Genomic DNA, 13,848 nt, shown 5'->3' with positions numbered 1-13,848 from the left:
CTGGGGGCCAGAGAGCAGGAGGCTCTCACTCTCACAGGAGCTAGTTCTCACCTCCAGGATCCCTGCTGCAGAGGGGGGCCTGGACGGTCCCAAGGGGCTTGTGGGCCCGTGGGCTTGTGACTCTGTCAGCCTGTCCTGCCCCCACGGAAGCCGGCGGTCACCAGCCCCAAAGGCTCCTTCCTGTCAGACTGCCGGGGCAGCCCACCATGCTGTCCTGCCCAGCACGTCCATCCATCCATCCTTCTCCTCCCCGTTGACTCCACGGAGTTCCCACCACCTCACATTCTGTGCTATGGGTTTGGTTGGGAAAGGAAGCTGGCAGGTCCCTTCACACATCTGGGCCGTGAGCAGGTGAGGTGTGTGCTCCCTGCCCTGGAGGGCTGCCTGCCGTGGGACCGGCTCGGCGCGCACCACGTCTGTGACTGCAGGCCAGCCGAGCAGGTGGACAGGACAGGTGAAGGCCGGGCCGTAGAGCCCAGTCTCCTGTGGAGAGCAGCTTCCCTGGTGCTGAGATCACGGCTTGACTTTCCTGGCACTTGACATCTGTTACACTTGTATTGGGGAGAAAAAAGATGTTAGCATGGTTTTTAGGTGAGCTGAGAGCATTTTAGTCAGCTGGGGAGTGCTGCCTGATGTTTTCCCTAGTTAAGAAGTGCTCCTCTTTTACTTCAGAAAAGGTTTCCCTCCTTCATTTTCAGTCGCTTCGCTCATTGTTTCTGGTTTTATTTTTCCAGTAAAATCAGAAAACTGTAACCAGACTAGAGTGGCAGAGAAAGAAAATTTCTTTTCTTTTTTGATCCCTGGGTCGGGAAGATCCCCTGGAGAAGGAAATGGCAGCCCACTCCAGTATTCTTGCCTGGAGAATCACATGGACAGAGGAGCCTGGGGGGCTGCTGTCCATAGGGTCGCAAAGAACTGGACACAACTGAGCAGCTAACACTTTTTTTTTTACGAGGGAGATGATTTTTCTAACTTTTTTTTTTTTTTTTTTCCGGCTGTGTCTGGCCTTAGCTGAGGTGCATGCGCTCTTCATGGCAGCCTGCGGGCCTCTCACTGACTGTGGCACGTGGGCTCTGTGGTTTCCTGCAGGCAGGCAGGCTCTCCAGCTGAGGCGCGGGGTCTTCCTGCCCTGCAGCAGGAAGGATTTGAGTTCCCCAACCAGGGATCTGAGCCACGTCCCCTACATTGGAAGTCTGTGTTCTCAACCACTGGGCCACCAAGCAAGCTCTGAAAACACATCTCCAGTGGCTCAAAACCTCGGCCCTGGGTAGACCGTGCCCCTCTTCTGAGGAGCTGGCATCTGTTCTGGAGCTCAGCAGTGGGGACAGACAGCCTGGCTGCAGGCCCTCTGCTCATCCCCTCGACTGCAAATTACCTTACGCTGAGGCTACAGGAACTGCCTCCTCACTGGGGCTCACTATGGAAGGAACCCAGTCAGAGTCTTCCAAACGGGTCATGTGCCCCACTCACATGACATTGAAACCCAAGCAAGGCAGTGTCCTGAGTTTCCCTACCTCCTTGTCTGGTCGAGAGGGCCGTGGGGTTGGTAGGCTTCCTCTGAGCACGGATGCTCTGGCACCCCAGGAGGGCAGCGGAGCCGAGGCCCGTCCGCCAGGCCCATCCCCAGGAGTTTCCCGCACTGGGTGTTGGAGCCGAGGCCCCAGGAGGGGAGCAGGTGCTGCCTCAGGCCCAGCTCTCCCAGAACCCCTGCCTGAGGGACTGGGTCCCAAGTGGGACACGAGGCTGGGCTTGAGCACTCCCCCCAGGGCTCGTGCTCTGGTGGCTGCGCGTGCACTCACAGCCTGCACGACCAGAGTGCTGTGCTGTAACGCACGTCTCCCTTTCTGTTGACAGCGGCTCGGCGCTGAGGCGTGCTTGCTTCTGCTACGCGCTCGTCTGTTCTGTTCCAGTTTCTGTGTATATCGTTATGGTGACATCCCTGCGTTATCACTTATTTATATGGAGTGTGTTTTCTCCAAAACTTCTCTATGAGGGAATGCATCTACTCATCACAGCTGCTGTCTGTATATTCTTCACAGCCATGGACCAAACCAACACAAAGTCTTAGACGGAGCTGTTAAGACACTGGAAGAATTATATATTTTTTAACTCTTTTGTTTACTTCATGGGTTTGTGTCATGAAGGATATCTGTTTAAATGCAAGATTATTCTTTTAAAAAAAGATGTGAATTCTATAAGGTTGATGAATAGCTCCAATTTCTTTGATTACTGTACTTGAATTTAGATTGAGTAGTAAGTAGTTTAAAAGACTTGGTTTGGATATGCATCGTATTTCCCTGTTGTCAATCACTCCAGGAACTTCTGAGCTTTTAATTTCCTCTGGATAAGTTACCTGAATATATGTGTTTAAATTGAAGTATACAAAGTTTCCAGGTTTGTTAGTGTCCAGGGATTCTGTGGGCCGAGGCTCACGTGCTGCCAGGGCTGCCTTGCAGAGCTCAGGGCCTTTATGATCCAGGAACCACCAGGGGTCCCAGAAGCTTGGGTTTATGTGGGCTATATCTGTCAGCATTTATGGCATTTAAAATTAAAACTAAGACATTTAAAATAAATATATTCAATTAAAAATAAAGATATAAATCATTTGCAACACCAAGTACTCTAGCCCACCAGGCTCCTCTGTCCATGGAATTCTCCAGGCAAGAATACTGGAGTGGGTTGCCATTCCCTTCCCCAGGGGCTCTTCCCAACCCAGGGATCGAACCTGGGTCTCCCACATTGCAGGCAGATTGTTTACCATCTGAACCACCAGGGAAGCCCCTATTGCATGTTAATATACCATTTTAAAGAAAAATAAAGGACTCAGTGCTGAATATTCATTGGAAGGACTGATGCTGAAGCTCCAATACTTTGGCCACCTGACTTGAATTGCTGACTCATTGGAAAAGACCCTGATGCTGGGAAAAATTGAAGACAGGAGGAGAAGGGGCAACAGAGGATGAGAAGCTTGGTTGGCATCACCGACTCAATGGACTTGAGTTTGAGCAAACTCCAGGAGATAGTAAAGGACAGGGAAGCCTGGCGTGCTGCAGTCTGTGAGGTCACAAAGAGTCAGACGTGACTGAGCGACTGAATAGCAACCAGAGTGGAGGCTTGTCGCTCGGAGACCCAGCCAGGCTATTGGAGAGCTGAGGCTTCCAGGCCCGACCCCGATTCCTGGTGAGTCAATCACTATTGGCTAGTGACTTAGTCAGGACTATATAATGAAGAGCTGGGACCTTTCAGGCCCGCCCCCGATTCCTGGTGAGTCAATCAGTATTGGCCAGTGACTTAGTCAGTCAGGACTGTATAATGAAGAGCTGGGGCTTTCAGGCCCGCCCCCCGATTCCTGGTGAGTCAATCACTATTGGCCAGGGACTTAGTCAGTCAGGACTGTATAATGAAGAGCTGGGGCTTTCAGGCCCGCCCCCCGACTCCTGGTGAGTGACTTGGTCAGTCATGACTGTATAATGAATCCTCCCATTTAAAAAAAGAAAAAAGGAGTGCTTTCTTACCCTTTTTGAGAATTCCCAAGTCAGGGAACCAGGAAGGTTCTACGTGCCAGCGTGCTGGGCCCCCAGCTCCACAAAAAGAGAAGGCCTTTGTTCAGGACTTTGCCCTGCATGTCTGTGCATCTTCTTCTTAATTCATATCCTTCAATTTTGTTAATAGTAACTCACTAAACTAGTGAGTGAATGCAGTGTCCCCTGAACTCTGCTAGCCATTCTGTCCACTTGAGGGAGTGACCAGAGGGTAGGCTCTTGGGGGCCTCTGGTTGACAGTCAGTCAGAGGCACAGGCAGCAACCTGGCCCTGGGTTGGGTGTTGTCAGAAGTGGAGGGTGGGATCTGATTCTGTCTCTGGGTTGATAGCATCAGGACTGAGTGGGATTCACGGACTCCATACTGCCACAGAGAGCTGCTTGGTCAGGAGAAGCCTCCACACGCAGTCATTGGAACTGGGTCCAGCAACTCTTCTCAGTCTGAGACCACTGAGTAAGGTTAAAAGTGTGTCCCCCTGTGTTGGTAGCAGCACTATTCACAATAGCCAAGACACAGCAGAAATCCGAATGCCCACCAACAGACGAATGAGTCAAGAGGGTGTGGCGCGTGCGCGCAGCGGAACATCACTCAGCCCTGAAAAGAGCTTCCCTCCATTCCAGTGAGGTGGGAAGAGCCTGCAGACTTATGCAGAGTGAAGTGAGTCAGGAAAATCAAAGCAAACATTGTATATTAATGCATACACACGGAATCTGGAAAAATGGTACTGGTGAACCTATTTGCCGGGAAGGAATGGAAACGCAGATATAGAGATGGACTTTTGGACACAGTGGGGGAAGGAGAGAGTGGGACGAATGGAGAAAGTGGCATCAACATGTGTACACTATCATGAGCATCAGTGAGAAGTTGCTCCAGAACACAGGGGGCCCAGCCTGGTGCTCATGACCCAGAGGGTGGGACTGGGGCGGGGAGGGAGGCTCAACAGGGAGGTGATACATATATCACTGGAGAAGGGAATGGCAAACCACTTCAGCATTCTTGCCTTGAGAACAGTATGAAAAGGCAAAAAGATAGGACACTGAAAGATGAACTCCCCAGGTCAGTAGGTGCCCAATATGCTACTGGAGATCAGTGGAGAAATGGCTTCAAAAAGAATGAATAGATGGAGCCAAAGCAAAAACAACACCCAGCTGTGGATGTGACTGGTGATGGAAGCAAGGTCTGATGCTGTAAAGAGCAATATTGCATAGGAACCTGGACTGTTAAGTCCATGAATCAAGGCAAATTGGAAGTGATCAAACAGGAGGTGGCAAGAGTGAACATCAACATTTTAGGAATCAGCAAACTAAGATGGACTTGACTGGGTGAATTTAACTCAGATGACCATTATATATACTACTGTGAGCAAGAATCCGTTAGAAGAAATAGTTAACAAGAGTCCAAAATGCAGTACTTAGATGCAGTCTCAAAAAAGACAGAATGATCTCTTCATTTCCATGGAAAACCATTCAGTATCATGATAATCCAAGTCTATGTCCCAACCAGTAATGCTGAAGAAGCTGAACAATTCTATGAAGACCTACAAGACTTTTTAGAACTAACACCCAAAAAAGATGTCCTTTTCATTATAGGGGACTGGAATGCAAAAGTAGGAAGTCCAGAAACACCTGAAGAAACAGGCAAATTTGACCTTGGAGTACAGAATGAAGCAGGGCAAAGACTAATAGAGTTTTGCAAAGAGAATGCACTGGTCATAGCAAACACCCTCTTCCAACAACACAAGAGAAGACTCTACACATGGACATCACCAAATGGTCAACACCGAAATCAAAGTGATTATATTCTTTGCAGCCAAAGATGGAGAAGCTCTATATAGTCAGCAAAAACAAGACCAGGAGCTGACTGGCTTAGATCATGAAGTCCTTCTTGCCAAATTCAGACTTAAATTGAAGAAAGTAGGGAAAACCACTAGACCATTCAGGTATGACCTAAATGAAATCCCTTACGATTATACAGTGGAAGTGACACATGGATTCAAGGAATTAGATCTGGTAGACAGAGTGCCTGAAGAACTATGGACAGAGGTTCATGACATTGTACTGGAGACAGGGAGCAGGACCATCCCCAAGAAAAAGAAATGCAAAAAAGCAAACTGGCTGTCTGAGGAGGCCTTTCAAGAGCTGTGAAAAGAAGAGAAGTGAAAAGCAAAGGAGAAAAGGAAAGATATACCCATTTGAGTGCAGAGTGCCAAAGAACACCAAGGAGAGAGAAGAAAGCCTTCCTCATTGATCAGTGCAAAGAAATAGAGGAAAACAGTAGAATGGGAAAGACTAGAGATCTCTTCAAGAAAATTAGAGATACCAAGGGAACATTTCATGCAAAGATGAGCTCAATAACGGACAGAAATGGCATGTACCTAAACGAAGCAGAAGATATTAAGAGGTGGCAAGAATACACAGAAGAACTGTACATAGAAGATCTTCATGACCCAGATAATCAGAATGGTGTGATCACTCACCTAGAGCCAGATATCCTGGAATGTGGAAGTCAAGTGGGCCTTAGGAAGCATCACTACTAACAAAGCTAGAGGAAGTGATGGAATTCCAGTAGAGCTTTCTCTAATCCTGAAAGATGATGCTGTGAAAGCGCTGCACTCAATATGCCAGCACATTTGGAACACTCAGCTGTGGCCACAGGACTGGAAAAGGTCAGTTTTCATTCCAGCCCCAAAGAAAGGCAATGCTAAAGAATGCTCAAACTACCGCACAATTGCACTCATCTCACACGCTAGTAAAGTAATTCTCCAAGCCAGGCTTCAGCAATACGTGAACTGTGAACTTCCAGATGTTCAAGCTGATTTTAGAAAAGGCAGAGAAACCAGAGATCAAATTGCCAACATCCGCCGGATCATCGAAAAAGCAAGAGTTCCAGAAAAACATCTACTTCTGCTTTATTGACTATGCCAAAGGTTTTGACTCTGTGGATCACAACAAACTGTGGAACATTCTGAAAGAGATGGGAATGCCAGACCACCTGACCTGCCTCTTGAGAAATCTGTATGCAGGTCAGGAAGCAACAGTTAGAACTCCACATGGAACAACAGGCGTTCCAGATAGGAAAAGGAGTACGTCAAGGCTGTATATTGTCACCCTGCTTGTTTAACTTGTATGCAGAGTACATCGTGAGAAATGCTGGACTGGAAGAAACACAAGCTGGAATCAAGATTGCAGGGAGAAATATCAACAACCTCAGATATGCAGATAACACCACCCTTATGGCAGAAAGTGAAGAACTAAAGAGCCTCTTGATGAAAGTGAAAGAGGAGAGTGAAAATTTGGCTTAAAGCTCAACATTCAGAAAATGAAGATCATGGCATCCGGTCCCATCACTTCATGGCAAATATATGGGGAAGCAGTGGCTGACTGTATTTTGGGGGACTCCAAAATCACTGCAGATGGTGATTGCTGCAGTGAAATGAGAGGATGCTTACTCCTTGGAAGGAAAGTTATGACCAACCTAGATAGCATATTGAAAAGCAGAGACATTACTTTGCCGACTAAGGTCCGTCTAGTCAAGGCTATGGTTTTTCCAGTAGTCATGTATGGATGCAAGAGTTGGACTGTGAAGAAGGCTGAGCGCCAAAGAATTAACGCTTTTGAACTGTGGTGTTGGAGAAGACTCTTGGGAGTCCCTTGGACTGCAAGGAGATCCAACCAGTCCATCGTAAAAGAAACCAGTCCTGAATATTCATTGGAAGGACTGATGCTGAAGCTGAAACTCCAATACTTTGGCCACCTGATGCGAAGAACTGACTCGTTGGAAAAGACTCTGATGCTGGGAAAGATTGAAGGCGGGAGGAGAAGGGGACAACAGAGGATGAGATGGTGGATGGCATCACCAACTCAATGGACATGAGTTTGAGTAAACTCTGGGAGTTGGTGATGGACAGGGAGGCCTGGCGTGCTGCAGTCCATGGGGTTGTGACCAACTGAGTCAGACACAACTGAGCAACTGAACTGAATTGAACTGATAAATATATATATATATATATATATATATATATATAAAATTACGGCTGATTCAAGTTATTACACAGCAGAAACCAGCACAACATTTTAAATATTTAAAACAACAGACATTTTTAAAAAAAAAAAGAATGAAATGATGTTATTTGCAGCAACGTGGATGAAACTAGAGATTACCACGCTAAGTGAGGTGAGTCAGACAAAGACGAATGCCCTGTGATGTCACTGACACGTGGGATCCAGAATGTGACACACGTGAGCTCACTCACGGAGCAGACGATGTCGCTGACACGTGGGATCTAGAATGTGACACGCATGAACTCACGGAGCAGAAACAGGCCCACAGACATAAAGAACAGACGTGTGGTTGCCGAGTGGAGGCGGGGCTGGAGGAGGGAGCGACGGGGTGTTAGATTAGCAGATGCAAGCTCGCATATATAGGGTGAAGGAACAGTCAGGTCCTCCTGTAGGACACAGGGACGTATATTCGTGTCCTGTGATAAACCATAGTGGAAAAGAATATATAAATGACTGAATCACTTAGCTGTACAGCAGAAGTTAACACAACGCTGTAAGTCAACGATATTTCAGTTCTTAGAAAACATGCAGGCAACACCATATACTGTGCACAGACACGCAGTTGTGTTGTGGACGCACAGAAGCACTCCAGGCGTGAGCCACGCCGAGCAAGAGGTGAGGGCAACCCAGAGGGTGGGGGGGGCGCACGCGCACCTGGGACCAAGGCCATTTCCAGAACTTACTGAAACCCTTTGTAACCATTGCCAGAAGTACCCTCGATCATCACTTAACAGGCTTCCTAACTCCAAAATAGGCAAAGAGACCCAATCCAGTGGTCACCATATAGCACCCTAACCCATCACCTAATGCCACCCATCCAGCAGGAATTTTTTTTGTCTTGAGGCTATAAAAATTGGCTACTAACCCATGAAAAGGGCTTCCCTCATAACTCCATTGTTAAAGAATCTGACTTCAATGGAGGAGACCCCAGTTCGATTCCTGGGTCAGGAAGATCCACTGGAGAAGGGAAAGGCTGCCCACTCCCGTATTCTTGGGCTTTCCTTGTGGCTCAGCTGGTAAAGAATCCACCCGCAATGTGGGAGACCTGGGTTCCATCCCTGGGTTGGGAAGACCCCCTGGAGAAGGGAAAGGCTGCCCACTCCCGTATCCTGGCCTGGAGAACTCCATGGACTGTAGAGTCCAGGGGGTCACAGAGTCGGACACGCCTGAGCACCTTTCACTTCACAACCCTTGAGAAGCGTCAGCTCTCCCTGGCCTGTGAGGGGGTCGGCTGCTGTGCACTCAGGGCCCTCGTTGTCTCTGCCGTCTGCTCTCAATAAACTCACTCCTTTCTGAAATGCTCTGTGTCTGTAAACTTCTCCAACCTGAGCTTGGACTGCCGTGATGCTAAGTCAGGCTGGCCAGCAGCAGCTCACCGCCGCAGCTATCAAGTCTTTGAATTGTGGCAGGTCTACTTTGAGGTGTGCCTAATGTGTAATATCCAACCAGATTTCTGCACTTAGTATGGAAAATATATGCAAAAGTCTCTTCACCCTCCAGTCTCCCAAGAGCGGCACTTGCGTTTGCATCAGGGCAAGTGCCAGGATGGAGCATGGGGCACCCTCTGAAATTCCCGGCATCTGGTCCCCGGGGTAGCCATTGAATGAACAGACAGCCCTGGTGACCGGCATGGGGGTGGGGCCCCTCAATGGAGAACAAGAAGAGGCTGAGTTTTGGCGAAAGTCTTGAGTTTAGGGTCCTAAGGGACCCTGAGGAGGGCAGTGAGCAGGCTGTTCGCTGAAAGCACAGAGGTCTGCAGAGAGCTGGAGGCTGCTACACTGCCAAACCTGGGCTCACAAAACTCCCACAAACGCCGCTTGAAAAAAGAACCTTGGTCCCATCCGTTCCCTAAGCTTAGGTTTTCCTACCTTTGAAGTGCTGTTTCCAGGGTTAAGGGAGGCAGCAATCTTCAAGTGCTTGTCACACAGGGCCTGGCTCATAAAGAGCTCTCAACACAAATTAGCCATTGGTCAGATGACACCACACTGACAGAGATGGTGGTGGGCATAGGCCTCGGGCTGAGTGCGGGCTCGGGCAAGGCTAATTGGTTGGGCAGGTGAGGGTGGGGTTTCAGAAAACTCCTGGAGCTTTTCTCCGCCTCCAGGAAGGGTTGGCGATGGCAAGAGGTGAGGGAGGCAGGAGGTGGCAGAGCTCACAGCTCTGGGTGGCTCCACGGTGGTAGACGAAGGAGAACTGAAGTCTTGCATTTAAGGAAGAATAACCTGAGCTACACTCAAAGGCAGAAGGGGCTCCCGGGGCCAGCCCGCTGCACAGGAGCAGGGGCTGCTGCCTCCAGGGCCGGTGGTTCAGACGGCCCTGCAGGCGCACTTGGAAGAGGCTCCCAGGAAAGGCAGCGTCCCAGCAGGACCAGGACACAAGATGGGGGTGGGGGTCCAGGGATGGACACGGGTGTTGAGGGGACTGTGTGAGCCGAGGCTGGGAGGAGAAGGAGCAGGTGGAGAAAAAGTCCCTAAAATGAGCAGAATTGAGGCCGCTGCTGAGTCCATGCTGCCCCAGGCAGAGAGGCCCCTTCAGAGCACAGACTCTTTGGCCTTCCACTGGATGAGAGTGGAGTCTCCAGCAGGACTCCAGCTTCTGACACAGAGGCCATGCCTACCCCCACCTCCCCAAGCTGCTGAGAAGAGGAAGTAACGTGCCAGGCGGCATTTATGAAGTAACACAGTCACTGGCGCTCTTATATGCAAACGTTTGCAAATATGCCAAATGTTCCGAAATTTTTCCCCCTTGGGTGATTACTCTCACTGTTTCAGCTTTTTTTTTAATGTTCATCTGACAGATGGCAAGGGCACCACCAGCTTCACCCCTGCACCCTGGCTCAGGGAAGGGGTGCCCTCCCTGGGTATCCTCAGCAGCTGGCCCCAGGCAGGAAGGAGGGCACAGACCACGCACCTGAGTTCTGTACCAGGTTCAAAAGTGTTCAGTGCAGTCCCCCAAATTCTTATTCACCTAGAACATGACCTTATTTGCAAATAGGGTCTTTGCAGATCACTCTGGACTAGAGACGGACCTAAAGCCAACAAAGTCCTTATAAGAAGCAGAGAAGGGCACACAGAGAGAGCCAGAGGACACCAAAAGTGGGACCAGCTATAACGTGGTATGTCCGTGGGCCCAGGCATGCCTGGGACTGCTGGCTCCCAGAGCCTGGAGGGAGGAAGAGAATAAGTTCTTTAGGGCTTCAGGAAGGAGCCGGCCCTGCCAACCACCTGACCTTAGACTTCTGGCCTCCAGACTGTGAGATAATATATGTCGTTTTAATCCATGTAGTGTGGCAGCAGTCCAGGGAACTAAGACAAGCTCCTACAATGTCCAGGTCCCTGAGATGGTCCAGGCCCCTGAGACGGTCCAGGCCACCAAGATGGTCCAGGCCCCTGAGATGGTCCAGGTGACCGAGATGATCCAGGTCCCTGAGATGGTCCAGGCCCCTGAGATGGTCCAGGCCCCTGAGAAGGTCCAGACCTCTGAGATGTTCCTGGCCTACATCCTGGTACTCCATATCATCTCCCCTGCTCAGCAACACCAGTGGGTTTGCCTCCCCACTGCACACCCTCCTCCTGACATGTCCATGGCACACACCAGCTTCAGTCTCCACACCTGCCGGGGGCCAGCGTGAGGAATTCCGCCCATGGCAAAGGGCATGAGGAAGGAGGCTTGGCATACGCAAAGGCGTGATCAAGCCTCAGGAAACCCCCTGTTCCCGAGCATCTAACCCTAAAACCAGAGTCTGTTTTATGCTCTTACCTACACCTCTGACTTTACGGGGGGCTCTCCCCCATAACTGTTTCTCTCTGAGAAGGAGTAAACGTGCAGCTCCAAGGCAATAAAAATTCTTGGGCGTGACAAGAGTGTTTCAGCTTACGGACTCCTCTGAAGGTTATCTAGCCCACCTGTATAGGTTCGTCCGGCCACATGCGATTGCTTGCAGCCTCCCAACCTGAGAGGCACGAGATGTTTTAGACTTACTAAAGGCAAATTATTTTGGGGAGTTAAAATTATTAGTATAGTTGGTTAGGGATTATATTGGTGAAGGGTTTTTCATTTGTTGTGTCAATAATTGCTGCTAATTCCCTGCTCTGGGTGGGACAAGGATGTCTCAGGTCAAACCTCTCTGCTGACAGACTAGCTTGTGTGACAGGATTATCCATACTCCTGCCACATGATTGTTTACTACCTCTCAACCATAAACAGCACAGAGAGTTTTGGAGTATTTTGAGAGTCTTAATTAGCATAGGGCTTTTTCTTCTTGTTGAGTCAATGATCGCCGCCAGGCCTCTATATCCTTAGGCACCTGGGAATATATTAATCAATGTATTTGGAATATAGCAAAGGAAATATGGTAGTTTTTGATGTTAGCAATACTAGACTTTTTGAGTTAATGGATTTTCTCTTTTGTAATAGATCACTGTACTTATATATCACTGTGTCCTTGCTGTGTAAGAATGTAACTTTATCATATCTTAAGACTAAATAGATCTTAAGGGGAGCATTGGTGAAAGGATTTTCATTTGTTGGGTTGATGTTTGCTGCTAAATCTCCATGTTCCCTACCCTTATAATGAATATAACTAGCATATAGGAAGAAATAAGTATTAACCTTTAAGCATATAGGAGAAATAAGTATTAACCTTTAAGACTAATCATGTTAACCTTGGGTTGAATAAATTCCTTTCTTGATTGTAACTCACTACACCCTCACCCTATAGGAATGTAACTTTATTTGGAGGGTGGTGCCTGGTTTAAGAAAAAACACCTTGGAAGAAATAAGTCTTTTTTTGGTTATCAGAAAGAAAGGATCATAAAATGTCAGCAGGTCTCACTCATGGCCAGAAGATGATGTAATATTCCTAAGACCTTTTATTTTTATATACATTTATGTGAAGCACCTGATTTTGATAAAGGTCAGGACTGCTGACCCCCACGTGACTCTGTATTCATCCCTATGTGTAACAAAAGGTATATAAGCAAACCCAAAAATAAAGAAATCGGATCAGTTTCCGGAAAGACTGATTCCCCCATGTCGCTTCTTTCTTGCTCCCCGTTTTTCTGGCTGAATTCCCATCTGGAGCATGGATGCTATTCCACGTAATCCAAGTTATTTAGCCTCTTTTTCTCCACTGATCTTCCTACTACACTATCCATTTCTAATCTCTCTATATCTGTGATTAAATATGTATTTTTCCAAAGACGCCGACTCCGTCCCCACCTTCGAATCACCCTGGATCCACCGGGGCTGGACCCCGGCACACACCTACTTATTCTCTGGGCCCCAGACAAGAGCCCCCTGTGCCCCACAGAGAAGGCTGAAAGGTCAGACTGGGTCAGGTCCACGAGGTTTTACTTTTTCTTCAGAAAAGGTAGCTCTTGAAAGTTCCCGGGAAGGACAGCACAATCTGACACGTTCTAGAAGAAAGTTTTATCAGGAGTGGAGCTGATAAAGGGCCCAGGCTGGAGCTGTAGGAATAGTGTGAGCACACAGCAGGTGCACAGGTCAAAGCTGGGCCTGGGTGTCGGGACAAGGGCCCCCCTGCAGCCACAGGCGGCATGGGGAAGGGCCTCAGTGGCCTCCATCCCTGACCGGCCTGTTCGGCGCTCCTGCCCTTGGCGTAGCCCAGGTGGCTTGACCACACAGTCTGCTGGACCAGGACCAGAGTCACGAGTCACCCAGAGACAGACAGGAAGTGACCGTTGTGCTCTATCGATTCGAAAGGAACAGGATTTCTGCTGGCATTCTGCAGAGGAGCGAAGGTAGATGAAAACGCAGAGACAGAGCTTCTCTAGACGAGACTCACCTGTGTGAGGACGATCCTCCAGATGCGGGGATTCTGAGAAAACCGTTAAAAACTCTGACAGGGACCCCCAGGCTTTCTCCCACCACCCCCCCCCAGGAAGTCCTTAGAATTCAAACTGGGGATGTAAGGATGTGTGGGCACTACTTTTCGAAGTTAAATTTTTATTTTCCATTTTGGTGAGTTTTTTCCTGTAATTACTGTGCCGAAAAGTGGCAAATTAAACAAAGATATCGTATCATCTAGAAAATGAACCACCTAACATTAGGCTGCTGGCTCCCTCTCCCATAAAAAGAAGTTCACAGTTATACAAAGAATTTATACTTATTTATGTGCCAGAATTCGTTTTGCCTAGAGTCTCTTATTAATTTTCATTCATATTTTGGTGAGAAAATGGTGCTTTGGGGCAATAACACTGAGGGCTTGCAAGGGGCCTGTGCCCA

The 13,848-nt window shown here is 48.6% G+C and overlaps 1 protein-coding gene across 8 annotated transcripts in view; it reads left to right on the top strand.

Moving 5' to 3' along the window:
• Positions 1-2,840, top strand: part of PIGG (phosphatidylinositol glycan anchor biosynthesis class G (EMM blood group)) — a 41,150-nt gene extending 38,310 nt beyond the window's left edge. For 6 of the 8 annotated variants that reach the window (XM_069593345.1, XM_069593342.1, XM_069593347.1 and 3 more), the window contains one exon: positions 1,855-2,840. In XM_069593345.1, coding sequence (XP_069449446.1) covers positions 1,855-2,068 — 214 coding nt within the window. In that variant the 3' untranslated portion in view covers positions 2,069-2,840. The remainder of the gene's footprint in view (positions 1-1,854) is intronic. The other 2 variants (XR_011257597.1, XM_069593344.1) reach the window with 1 other exon arrangement.
• Positions 2,841-13,848: the final 11,008 nt, after the last annotated feature.

Source organism: Ovis canadensis, chromosome 6 (genome assembly GCF_042477335.2).
Source record: "Ovis canadensis isolate MfBH-ARS-UI-01 breed Bighorn chromosome 6, ARS-UI_OviCan_v2, whole genome shotgun sequence".
NCBI classification, from domain to species: domain Eukaryota; kingdom Metazoa; phylum Chordata; class Mammalia; order Artiodactyla; family Bovidae; genus Ovis; species Ovis canadensis.
The sequence above is the reverse complement of the archived record's forward strand: the minus strand, read 5'-3'. Positions and strand labels throughout refer to the sequence as shown.